Raw genomic sequence first — 12,299 nt, forward strand, 5'->3', positions numbered from 1 at the left:
TGTTGTTGAAGCTGATGACAGAAGAACGATTATCGAGGAAAGAAGAGAACCAATCCAGAACTTGGTCTTTGATCCCGATTGATTTTAAACGGTCTAATAAAAGGTCGTGATCTATGGTATCTATGGTATCTATGGTGATGAAACTAACCCAGCCAGTACAAAGCCCAGAAAACAATAGAAGAGTTTTCTGCACTTGTGTGGCTTATTCCCACCTTCTGTATCTAACTGTAACTACTGTATCAGTTTACATTTTTCCATAGTAGTGGCAGGACCTTTTGCCATTACCTTCTCTTCAGTACATTCACCATTCAACATGCACATCTTATGAAGTTTAATTTAGCAGATACAATTTTTAACATGTCTGACAAGAAACCTGGGTTCAAGCGCTGTGAGCACTGTAATCATAAAATATGCTTATCCAACCCGCATTGTAACTGAATACGGTGCCTCGGTCAGAAGCATGATATCTGATGATGTGTAAACTGTGCTCAAATGATGCCCAAGGCATTGAAGATCCATGAGTTAAAAATGAAGACATCAGCCTTCTACTAGTGCAGCACAGCCTGAGAAATCAAAATCAGAATTAAAATCCTCCTCTCGTTCCTCTTGCTTCTACCTCCATGGGAAATACCAGAGCAAAAAAATTGGAGCAGCCTCCCTCACATTCCACCACTAATGAGCAAGGAGAACAGGGCAGGCAGTCTGCAGCAGATGCTGCTCTTTTGGAGCCAAAAGCCCAGTGCTTTACTCTTTGTCTCCTCAAGGAAGTCAAGCTCCGCCTACTGATGACGCTATGGAGCCGAGCAACAGACTCCTTGATGCAGACATGCATCAGCCTATATTCCTTGAGACAAGCTCCTCTCCCTATTCGTCATCAATGAACAGGTTTGGCTCTGGTGACAGCAAGGGATTCCCTGCCTCTGATGTCAGCATTGGCTCCTAGAAGGTACTCCTCTCATCATCATAAACGCTCTTCTTCTCACAGTGATAGGCATAGCAGGTCAGGTTCCTACCACTCTCAGGCTTCCAGTCACAGATATCATCACTCAACCTCTTCTCAGCATTCTTATTATAGGCATTCATCGTCTTCTGCTTCTCCACTCTATTGTAAGAACAGACTTTGAATCAATCAGCATCTCAGGTTTCTTTAGCAGCGTTGCAGCTGTTAAAACAATTTTTGCAGTAGCAACAAGAACTCACTCAGAAGTCAGTTTTACCACCTCAGAAGACTTCTCGTCAGTTGTCCATCTCGTCCTTCGTGGAAGCATTGTTAGTTCATTTCCACTATGGAAGCAGAAGCCCGCTCAGAGTCTGATTTATTCTCATTCTTTTTTTCCAGACTCCATTCCATCATTTAGTAGTGATATGAGGGGTAGTCCCTTGGACTCGTCACCATCTGAACCCATAGACATGATGCAACAATTTTGCTCTTCTAGAGGAAACTGTACATAACACTTGCAGCAAACTCTTTTGTCAGTATAGCCGTGCAGGCTCTCAGAGCCATCTTGTTTTGGTTTTGAATATTGGACTATAAGGATAGTACAACCATTTGACTACAGACTCCTGAAGCTGAAACATGATCATGTTGAGTCTTGTGATATAATAAAAGGCATTGAATACCAAGAGTCTCCGCTGTTTGTTTTCCACAACCTGAAGATACCAATTATCCTAAGTTTTTGCTTAAGATGGCAAAATCATTGGATATTGCCTCTTCCTCAAAGCCAGATCCCAGAGCAAATTGTTTAAGCATTTTGCACTATTTAGATGCTCCAAAGGAGAAAATTGTACTCCCTCTACATGAAGTTCTGTCAGAGCAGCTTAAATTATTTTGGCAACACCTTACAAATCAAGAGCTACCAAGAAAAAAATGGATGTTAAGTAATGAGTACTAGACACTGCGGGACATGGCAAACAACAGCGTTACCATCAATCAGTTATAGCAAAATCAGCATTGAGGAAGCATAAGAGTTACCATGATTTTTCCAATTTTCCAACAACCAAAGATCAAAATCTTTTGGATCAGATGGGAAGGGCATATATCAAAATTTTATATTAAATGCAAGTACTGCAGTGCATCAATTTCATTATATCCAATATTTGTACAAAATCATGGAAGGATTGCATGTATCCATTAAGGCTTTGTGAAATCTGCTTTCACATTGCTAATGGCAGATATGGAAGGGTGTTCTAACAGATGATATGCTTGAAAAAGTGACAGATGTGCCTTGCAAGGGTGATTTACTTTTTGAAGAAAAGGTTAAGGAAATTATTGATAGCATCAAGGATGATTGCACTGTGCTGGATACTCTTGAGGCATAGAGCAGCCAAAGACTTACAGGAAGCCTTTTTCCTATAACTCCCCAAAAAAGTATGATTCGAAGAAGTAGTACCCATATGAAAAGTCCTATCCTTCTTAGACCTCTCATCAGTTTTGGCAGCCCTAAAATCAATGCAACTCAAGGGATAAGAAGGAACAAAAACCAATCTCAGAATTCCAAACTGAGTATTAGTTTTTGATAGTTCTCCCAGATCCAAAGTTTTGGTGGGAAAGTCGCATCTAATGTTTTCAAAATCATTAGATATCAATAATCATGCATGTGTGTGTTTTTAATATTGTGAAGTTTGATTACAGTCTGAATTTTTTAAAGGAGTCACCAACCAAATGATATGTGTAAAAAGTATGAGTGGTGAAAAGAAGCTGCGTATTTTTACATGATCCTCATATAGTCCAAGGCACAATTTGAGCTGAGTGCAGCAGAGGCATTATTTATTTCTGTAAGATAAAATAAGCACCTATGTTATAAGCTAACATTTACACCTGTTTCCAAGCAGGCATAAATGTCTGTGGCTTTTTTCTAGATGTGATTTCTGCTGGTTTACCCACAAAAACACAAAGGCTCCTATTGCTTTTATAAAATAGGTTAAAAATAGTTGTCCTCCCAACCTCCAGACCTAGGCAATCCATTATAAAATTACACGCCACCTGTTTATGGGATACATCTGGCTCAAAATTTATCTTGGGGGTTTTTGTGTGTTTTATTGCTATTTCATCAGTTTTTACCTTGAAGTTGTCTCCGGCTGTAAAAGGAAAATAGAGTATGCTCTTTTCCTCGGTACCCCATTCCTGTGAGATCTTTGCATTTCGACTCACAGATTTGTCTTTGAAGTTAACTATTAGCTGAAGGCCAATGTCACTGGCATCTTTTATTGAGTCTATGGGGCTGCACAACAGGCTCACAACAAAGCTGCAAAGGCACAAAGAAAAAAAAGCAGTATGAAATATAATACATTGCAAAAAGTCGTAACTTTATAACAGGTTGTAAATGCATGGATTCATACATGTTGCACCTATAAAAGGAGTACCGTATATACATCTATGTGCCTTTACAAAATCACCCCAGAGAAAGCAGTACGTATTCGCATCTGCTTCAAGGCAGGTGCTAATCCTACCACCACTCTGCCTATTCTCTGCTCCCAGAAATATCTATAGTACATGTTTATTGTATAACAGTAGGTAATATAACTTCTCTGCCACTACATTTTGCATGCATAAACATCAAGCCATTTTACAAGAGCCTATTTGGATGCATAAAATACTTCTCTACAAGCACACATCCTTTACAAAATTACTTCCATATAATCATGAGGTGGGAATGCATAATGCATGAGAAAATACTCCATTTGGGTAGGCTTCTTAAATTAAATGGTAAACGGACAGGGTATAGATAGGGAATGTTCGATATACAATGGGGATGTTATATACTGAAGATGTAAATTACTGTAAGGCCACCAGATGGCATTGTTCTGTTCTACAGTATTATTGTACAGTAGAATCTTGGATTGCAAGTAACTTGGTATGCAAGTGTTTTGCAAGACAAGCAAAACATTTTATTTTATTTTTTTTAATATTCTTTATTCATTTTCATATTTTACATCAAGTGCACAAAATATTAAATTACAACAAATTATTACACAATATCACTTTTATATCTACTACATAAAATTCTAATAATATTTTTACCCCCTCCCCCACCACCCACCCTTCAACTGCTTTCCAATCACCATATACACATTATATAGCATATTATAACATATTATGTAATATTATTTCCATTACCCACCCCTCCTGATGTGCCATAAAGAAGAAAAAGAAAAGAAGAAGAGAAAAACTGATGATTATTCACTACAATATTTTGTCAATGGCCCCCATATTTTTATAAATTTAGTATATGTCCCTCTTTGTATTGCTATTGCTCTTTCCATTTTGAATATATGACAAATTGTATTCCACCAAAATGTATAACTAAGGTTACTATAATTCTTCCAGTTGTTGGTTATATGCTGAATGGCAACCCCTGTCATGACTAATAAAAGCTTGTTATTCTCTGGTGAAATTTGACTTTTTTTCCTCATAATCATTCCAAATAATATGGTATCATATGAGAGTGCTACATGATTTTCCAACAATGCATTAATTTGAGGCCAAATACCATTCCAAAAACAAAACATTTTATTAAATTTTAACTTGATATACAAGCATGGTCTTGCAATACAAGTACATACAGTATACAAACAATCATCATCACAACCGAGCTGATGGTTCTTCTTTCTCTTTCTCTCTGACACTGCAGGAGTGTAGTGACTTCTAAACAAGCAAGGTCTTGCAATACGAGTACATACAGTATTTTGAATTAAAGTTTTTGGGTTGTGAAGTTTTTATTATTTCATATGGGGAAATTCGCTTTGATATATGAGTGTTTTGGATTACAAGCATGTTTTTGGAATGAATTATGCTCGCAAACCAAGGTTTTATTATATTTTATATTTCTTTCTGTTGAGTTTCTGTTTTTACAGATCCTCATGAAGGAGAATTTACTTAATCTCTATCATCTGCAAAGAGATGAAAAATCCTGTTTCAGGTTCCTGCTTTGTCTTATTTTTTAGTAAGTAACATTCTGCTGTATAATGAGAAAGCAGCAAGTCCAAGGAAGTGGAAAGCTGCTGACAAAAGGCTTTCATTTTACAGTGAGAGGATTGGGGAGGATAAAGACAGATGATGCCCAAAGAATCAGGTACCTAGCAGATGAGCATACCCTTTTGCTGATAAGAATGTTTGATTTGGAAATTGTGCAGAGATCAGTTAAGTTCTAGCTCTGAAAGATTTAGAGCAGAATGAGATTGTTGCAACCACCCAGCAAGCAGATAATCTGGAATAACTGATGACGGCAGTACAAAGCTGAGAGATGCTTGTGTTCTTTTGTCCTCTACTTGCACCCATGCAAATGTTATGCTCTGTTTCACTGGCCAAGTGGTCCCCAAAGATTTGGATTGAAAACTGCTCTATATATTCTAATGGAGGTTCTTGACCTGAGTACCTGCTGACTTGGAGAGCAAGGGAAATGTAGAGGAGCAAGAGGTTCACAAGAGGGAGATATAGTCAAAGAAAAGGGACGATGATTTCCCATTGAAAATAACAAGCTAGAAAGGCCCTAGGAGGAAGAAAGTGGAATTTATATAATTTGCCAGATAAGGAAGATTCTTGTCATCTTTAATTACTGATCAATGCAATGTAGTAGATTTACAGGTAAAATGCAAAGTACATGTTGGTACAGTTTATTGTGAAGCTTTCGTGGAATTGATATAATTTGCCAGATAAGGAAGTTCCTCCTTAAAGGAAGATTCTTGTCATTTTTAATTACTGATCAATGCAATGTAGTAGATTTACAGGTAAAATGCAATGTACATGTTGGTACAGTTTATTTTGAAGCTTTCGCCTATGGTAAAACCCTCACAATGGCCTCTTTGCCACAAAGGATTTGTACCAGTTCTAAATAATTCAGAATGCCACAGCATAATTCATAGAAGGTTGCAAAGCGCCATAACCATATCACACCAATCTGGCTACAGTATGCTACAGGATAAAGTTTAAAACTTACTCTCTGATTTTCAAGGCCATTAAAGGAAATGGTCCACTACTTGGGAGGCCCAGGGGATCTCTTTTCTTGAGCACTTGGGTACAGCCTGGGAGCACCTTCCCTGCCTACCGGGAGTTTTCCTAGAGAGGTTTTTCAGGCTGGGGACATTGTTTTTCTTTCCATCAACTCAAACATTATTTTGCCTCCCTGGATGTTAATCCGACGACTTTTTTTGTAGGTTGCAGGCTTAGAGAGTTCTTTGACAAGGCTAACCTTGATCGCCCTTCCATTGCTGGGATCCATAGTGCCCTACTTTCTATTGGTCCACCCATAAATTTTTCACCCTTAAAAGATACCTGGGAACAGGAACCTTGCTTTTTTATGGTATTTTGGCACCTTTTTGTCCAGATACTCTTTAGATTGGGGGTTCTTGCTATGTTGGTGCAGTTGGATTTTGTGTAATGGGGGAAAGGGGGGAGGGATTGTTTCTCTTTCTTTGGTTCTGCATATTTTCACTTGTATATTTTGTTTTGTTCCTTGTGTTTTGCTTTTCTTTCATATTACTACTTTGACTTACGTATAAGCTAGGGGAAAAGGGGGTGACCTTGATCCTCAGGGTCCATAAGAGTACAGGGCCCTGAAACGGATGTGACTGCCTTTTTATTTTGTAGTTGGGGATGGTTGTGACCTATTAGTCACTTTGTTTGAAAACTGATGATAATACAGTGTTCCCCCGGTCATTCGTGGTCCCAGTCATTTGCAGTATTCTCCGACCGGACTTCCTGTGCTAAGGTCTGGCTTCACCAATCAGCTCCTGATCGGTGAAGCCTGACTTTAGTGCAGGAAGAGGTGGTCAGAGCATACCACGAGTGATTTCCTTCACTCACCGGCACTCCAGCTGCCCTCTCCTGCCTCCCCAGGCGAAAAACCGTATTCGCGGTTTTTCAATATTTGCGGGGGTTCCTGGAACGGAACCTCCGCGAATATCGGGGGAGTACTGTACTGTATTAATTGGTTAGTTAACACTCTGTCTATGTAGTTTTTACCATTGTAAAGATGTATCTCTATTGTTTCTTTCTTTCTTATCATCAATAAAAATGTTTAAACCTAAAGGAAATGGTCCAGAGTACCTGAAGAATGTGATTTCTGTTTATGTACCTTTGAGGTTTTTAAGTTCCATCCAAAGAGCATCCCAACCTATACCCTTGCCAGTGAATCTCCTCAGAAGTACACTCCGCATTCTGGAATTCACTCCCTGATGACCTTTAAGAGTAACCTCTATTTCAGGAAGCAGGTGAAAGCCTGACATTTCTCCCAGGTCTCCAATAGGTGAGTCACACATTAGAGAATGACACGGTGACAAAATTCATCATCATTCCCCGCGGATAACCGCGGGAAACCATCTTCATGTTATTCTTTAAGGAGAGAGGGAAGAATCAGAGTATGAATGGCCACAACCACTGACCCTCAAGCTTTGCTTTGAAGAATGCTGGAGTAAAACAACCTCAGTTTGAAATAGACACCAAAAAATGACATGGGATTATTTCCCGCTGTTATCCGCGGGGACGGGGACGGTGATGAATTTTGTCACCGTGTCATTCGCTATCACACATACCACAGAAAGATTAGCTTACTGCACACACTCTGAGATTCATTGTGTGTACCTCCTCTGTATGCAACACACAATTTTTTTTCCTTCAAGTTAATTACTCTCTTTTTATCTAGCTTGTCTATATATGGTGGTCATTTTAGAAACTATTTGTGTTTTGAATGTCTGAAAACCAGCATTTAAACATGCATATTTTATGGATGTCCAAATCTTGATTTTATAAAGCCAGGATATGGTCATCTAAAACTACAGAATAAAACAGATAGTGGAACGGGACAATGGACTTTCCATCAATGAAGTAAAGCCAAAGAAATGCTTTTAAACACCATATATTAATATCAAATTGAATAAGGACACAACACAGTTCTGTGTTTCGGCGTGTGCAACATGCTTGCATCAGGGGTACTGTAATCTTGGGTTTTGCTCACAAAGAACCAAGTTTTACAAGAGTATGTAAAATATGACTCGCAAGCGGTCAAATCTTCAAAGCGTGCTGAAAAGTCACAGAAACAAACGACAAGCTCAGAGTGTCAAAATGAGAATAGGGTTTGTAGAGGAGACTCACTTGCTTCCACTTCATGACAAACATTTTGCGCACATACATTACCCCACTATTTTGTTCACTTCTAATCTGAAACGTAAGAAAACTAATGGGGGTTGGGATATTGATTCACCATCAGGTTCACTGTGATGTCAAAGCTATTTTAGCTGATCCTGAGGGGTGTTACCTGCTGATAAAAGTTGAGCTAGATAATCATCTCTTCACTTTGGTTAATGTTTATTCGTCCAGTTCCTAGCAAGGAAAATTTTTTGTAAATCTAGAGTGCATAATTTTTTGAGTTTAAAGATGGTACCCTACTGGTAGGTGGTGATTTAAATCTCACCTGTGACCCATCTATTGATAATTCCTCATGGGGAGTACAATATGTGGCAAAAGACAGAAAGCAATTGAAATGTTTCCTAGGCAGGTTGGGTCTAGAGCAGTGTCCGCAAACTTTTCGACCGGCGACACACTAAATCTGGTGCCCCGGCCGGAAGGCACCCGGAAGTGTGTGGACGTCACTGCGATGATGGCATGCGTGATGTCATCACGTCAATATCCGCACATGTGCAGAGGCCCTCCGTTCGCGACCCAGAAGCTGTCACTTTGGTGGGGGATCCTGGAAGAGGGGAGGTGCGGGGAGAGGAGGAGAGATGCAGGTGAGGAGGAGAGTTGGCACTGGCTGACTGCCTACAGGACATACCTCTCGCTGCGAGAGGCACATCCTATAAGCAGTCAGCAAGTGCTGCACTTCTCCTCCTTACTAGTGTCTCGTCGGGGCAGACCTGGAATCTGCCGTGACACAGTTTGTGATACACTGGTGTAGAGGATATGTGGCGATTGTTTCATCTGAGCGAGCGTGACTACATGTTTTATTCCGCTCTATACAGCTCATATTAACCAGATTGATTGTGGCTTTTGGGAGCGGGGCTCTTGTTCCAGGTTCGTGAAGTTCAAATAGAGCCTCATCTCTGGTCAGATCATTCTCCAGTGTGTTGTGAATTTCATTTTTTTACAGGGTTGTCGGGAGATTATTTTTGGAGTTTGCCTGATTCGCTTTTAATGGATCCTAGTTGCTTGGCATTACTGGAGAGGGATTTGAAGGAGTTCTTTGCAGTCAATGACACTGGGATGTTACTCCAGTCACACTCTGGGAAAGCTTTAAAGTTTATATGTATTTCCCGGAATGGTTTTCGGCTTCAGACTCAACAAGAGAGGAGCATTAAGCTCAGGTCTGAATTCTGCAGGCTGGGGAGATTACAAAAGGCTTGTCCGCAGCAACCAGAGATGCTGGCAGATCTTGAGGCTTGGAGGAAAGATCTCAAAGAGTTGGAATTGGAGGGCATTGCAGAGTAAAAAATTTTTTGAATGGGGAGATAAGGTGGGCCAATAAGCTTAAGGAAAAACAGGCATGAGGCATCATTTTGCAGGTGCAAAATGAGGCTGGGCATGTGGTAGCAGGTGAAGAGACTATTCACTGTGTTTTTGCTCATTTTTATACTCGGCTCTTCTCGCTTGTGAAAGCAGTTTCTTCCTTGGAGTTGGAAAGCTACTTGGCAAGGATCTCTTTCCCCACTTTGGTCCCCAGTGCTAGTGACTATCTTTCTTCCCCAATTACAGTACAGGAGGTACTGGAGGCCATATCTCATCTTCCCATTTGCAAAGCTCCAGTTTAGAAGGTTTCTTGAACCTGTTTTACAAAATGTTTACTGCCTTTCTTGCGGAGCCACTCGTGAAAATGTTTAACTTGTTGCTGGCTGAGGAGAGTCTCCCACTTTCCTTCAGACAGGTAGGAATCAGTTTGATTCCTAAGCCAGGGAGGGAGCTGGATAGTGGTGCCTCTTATAGGCCTATTTCTCTACTTGAGGTAGATTACAAGCTGTTCATTCGAATCCTAGCACTGCGACTTCAATACTATCTCCCAGGTCTTGTTCATTGTGATCAATCTGGATTTATTCATGATCGGCAGGCAAGCGTAATATTTGTTGCCTTTTTGATCTTATGTGGGCGATCTGTCAAGGGTCTTCTCAAGCGTTGGCTATGAACATGGAGAAGACCTTCAACAGGTTGGGGTTGCTGCTCACACCCTGAATGTTAAAGAGGTATGGGGGAAGGGGCGCTAGTAGTGAGGGGCGGGGAAGGAGCGGGGGAGGCGGAGAGGAGGATGGGGACCAAGATGGCACCTGGGGCGGACCTCCCTCACCCCCCCTTACTATGCCACTACAAGAGATCATCTGAAGAACATTCTCTCCAATAACCATCTGCCTCCTTCTCATTTATCTGTTGGACTCCATATGTCGTGATATTTTTAGACTGCAGATTCACTATTCAGCCAGACGATCAGATACCATGTTATCAAAAGCAAGCAGCACAAACATCAGCTTCTAAACCTACCTTCTGGGACTTGGATTTACCACTCCCATGATGATGAGTCTCATGGCTGGTTTCATTCCTCCTTTGATCTCCCCCAAATATTGCTCCACCTTAAAATAAATCATTTTCACACTGTCATGTTTATGTTTACCAAATGTGTCTTTTATACATCTAGGAGTCCTTTTACTAAGCTGCAGTAAAAGTGGCGGTAGTGTCCTTAGGCATATGATTTTCTACTTTCAGAATTAGTGGCCTTGTGCTAATGTTGCCATTTTGTAGGCAGTAAGCTCATATGTTAATCCTGTACTAATCAGTTAGTGCATAGTAATGTAGATGTACTAACATTAGCACAGAACGCCCACTCTCCACCCCTTTACCTAACAAATAAAAATATTTTTAGTGCACGTATAGCACATACGATTAGGAAAGACTGCTTGCCCTGTATCGGTAGCATAGAATATTGCTACACCTTGGGTTTTGACCAGGTACTAGTGACCTGGATTGGCCACCATGAGAATGGGCTACTGGGCTTGATGGACCGTTGGTCTGACCCAGTAAGGCTATTCTTATGTTCTAACTTACCACAGGAAGCCTTAGTGCATCCCATAGTAATCGCATGCTAGCACTTACCGCAGCTTAGAATAAGGACCCCCTTTTTTTTACATATCAGTTTCCCCTGCAAAAACTTCTAAAGAAGGAACCCATGTGATATGGAAAGCTCATGTACAATCATGTCTGTGGATAGTTCTCGTGTTGGGTTAATAGAACATATCACAAGATGAAATGATGTCCATGAAACTAGACTTTTTTTTTTTTAGTTCACAGTTCAGTGCTCATTCAAGAAGAGACACACTGGAAGGGTCAATGAGACAAGGAAGACAAAGTAGTCCGAGAGAGCTCCAGTAATGCTGCAGCTCTAGAGGGAACCACAGAGACTTATTGGCTGCCACCACACTAGAAAACTTCTTGTTTTGGCAGAATTAGAAAATCATAAGAACATAAGAATTGCCATACTGAGTCAGACCGAAGGTCCATCAAGCCTAGTATCCTGTTTCCAACAGTGGCCGACCCAGGTCCCAAGTACCTAGCTAGATCCCAAGTAGTAAAACAGATTTTATGCTGCTTATTCTAGGAAGAAGCAGTGTATTTCCCCAAGCCATCTCAATAATGGCTTATGAATGTCTCTTTTAGGAAATTATCCAAGCCTTTTTTAAACCCCACTAAGCTAATTGATTTCACCACATTCTCCGGCAACGAATTCCAGTGTTTAATTACACATTGTGTGAAGAAATATTTTCTCCTGTTTATTTTAAATTTATTACTTAGTAGCTTCATCGTATGAAGAAATATACAGCAGGATTGGGAAGTGTGGCCAATCTCTTTGTTCAATTTAAGTGTGGATGAGCCTTATGAAAAGACTTCTCCCCTCCCCAACCAAACTCCATTCCTTGAGGAATCTATGAAGAAGCCATATGCCTATGAGGTGCATAACAGATCTCATAACTACCCCTCATAATACATAAGAAACTGAGTTTTAATTAAATTACAATAACCCAATGTATTTTAGTGCTACTTGTTTTCATGTAGTGTTTCAAATTAGCTAAATTGTCTGAGCAAAAGTGTCTGAAAAAGAGAAGAGACACCTATTTGTGGCCTAGAACAGAGTTTCTCAATAAGCGGTACATGTACCCTCAGGGGTTCGTGAGCCACTTGTTGGGGGTACACAGCACAGCACAGGTCTCCCACCCCCCTTCATCCTTAATGGATGATGACAAAAACAACGGGGATCCCATGCCCTCCAGCTGCATTCCTCCCTCTGCTGAAGCTGACCCAGTTACCTCCTTCAGGGCTGTCCAGCTGG

The 12,299-nt window shown here is 40.5% G+C and overlaps 1 protein-coding gene across 4 annotated transcripts in view; it reads right to left on the reverse strand.

Annotated features, from left to right (window-relative positions):
• Window positions 1–12,299, reverse strand: part of LOC117363860 (galectin-related protein B-like) — a 29,052-nt gene that overhangs the window by 5,797 nt on the left and 10,956 nt on the right. For all 4 annotated transcript variants that reach the window (XR_004540138.1, XM_033952342.1, XM_033952341.1 and 1 more), the window contains 2 exons: window positions 10,460–10,548; window positions 3,062–3,245 (listed from right to left, as the gene is read on the reverse strand). Coding sequence is in view for 3 of the 4 variants with exons in the window: in XM_033952342.1 (XP_033808233.1) it covers window positions 3,062–3,245; window positions 10,460–10,548 (273 nt within the window). In the remaining variant the exon portion in view is untranslated. The remainder of the gene's footprint in view (window positions 1–3,061; window positions 3,246–10,459; window positions 10,549–12,299) is intronic.

This window comes from Geotrypetes seraphini, chromosome 7 (assembly GCF_902459505.1).
Source record: "Geotrypetes seraphini chromosome 7, aGeoSer1.1, whole genome shotgun sequence".
Classification (NCBI taxonomy): domain Eukaryota; kingdom Metazoa; phylum Chordata; class Amphibia; order Gymnophiona; family Dermophiidae; genus Geotrypetes; species Geotrypetes seraphini.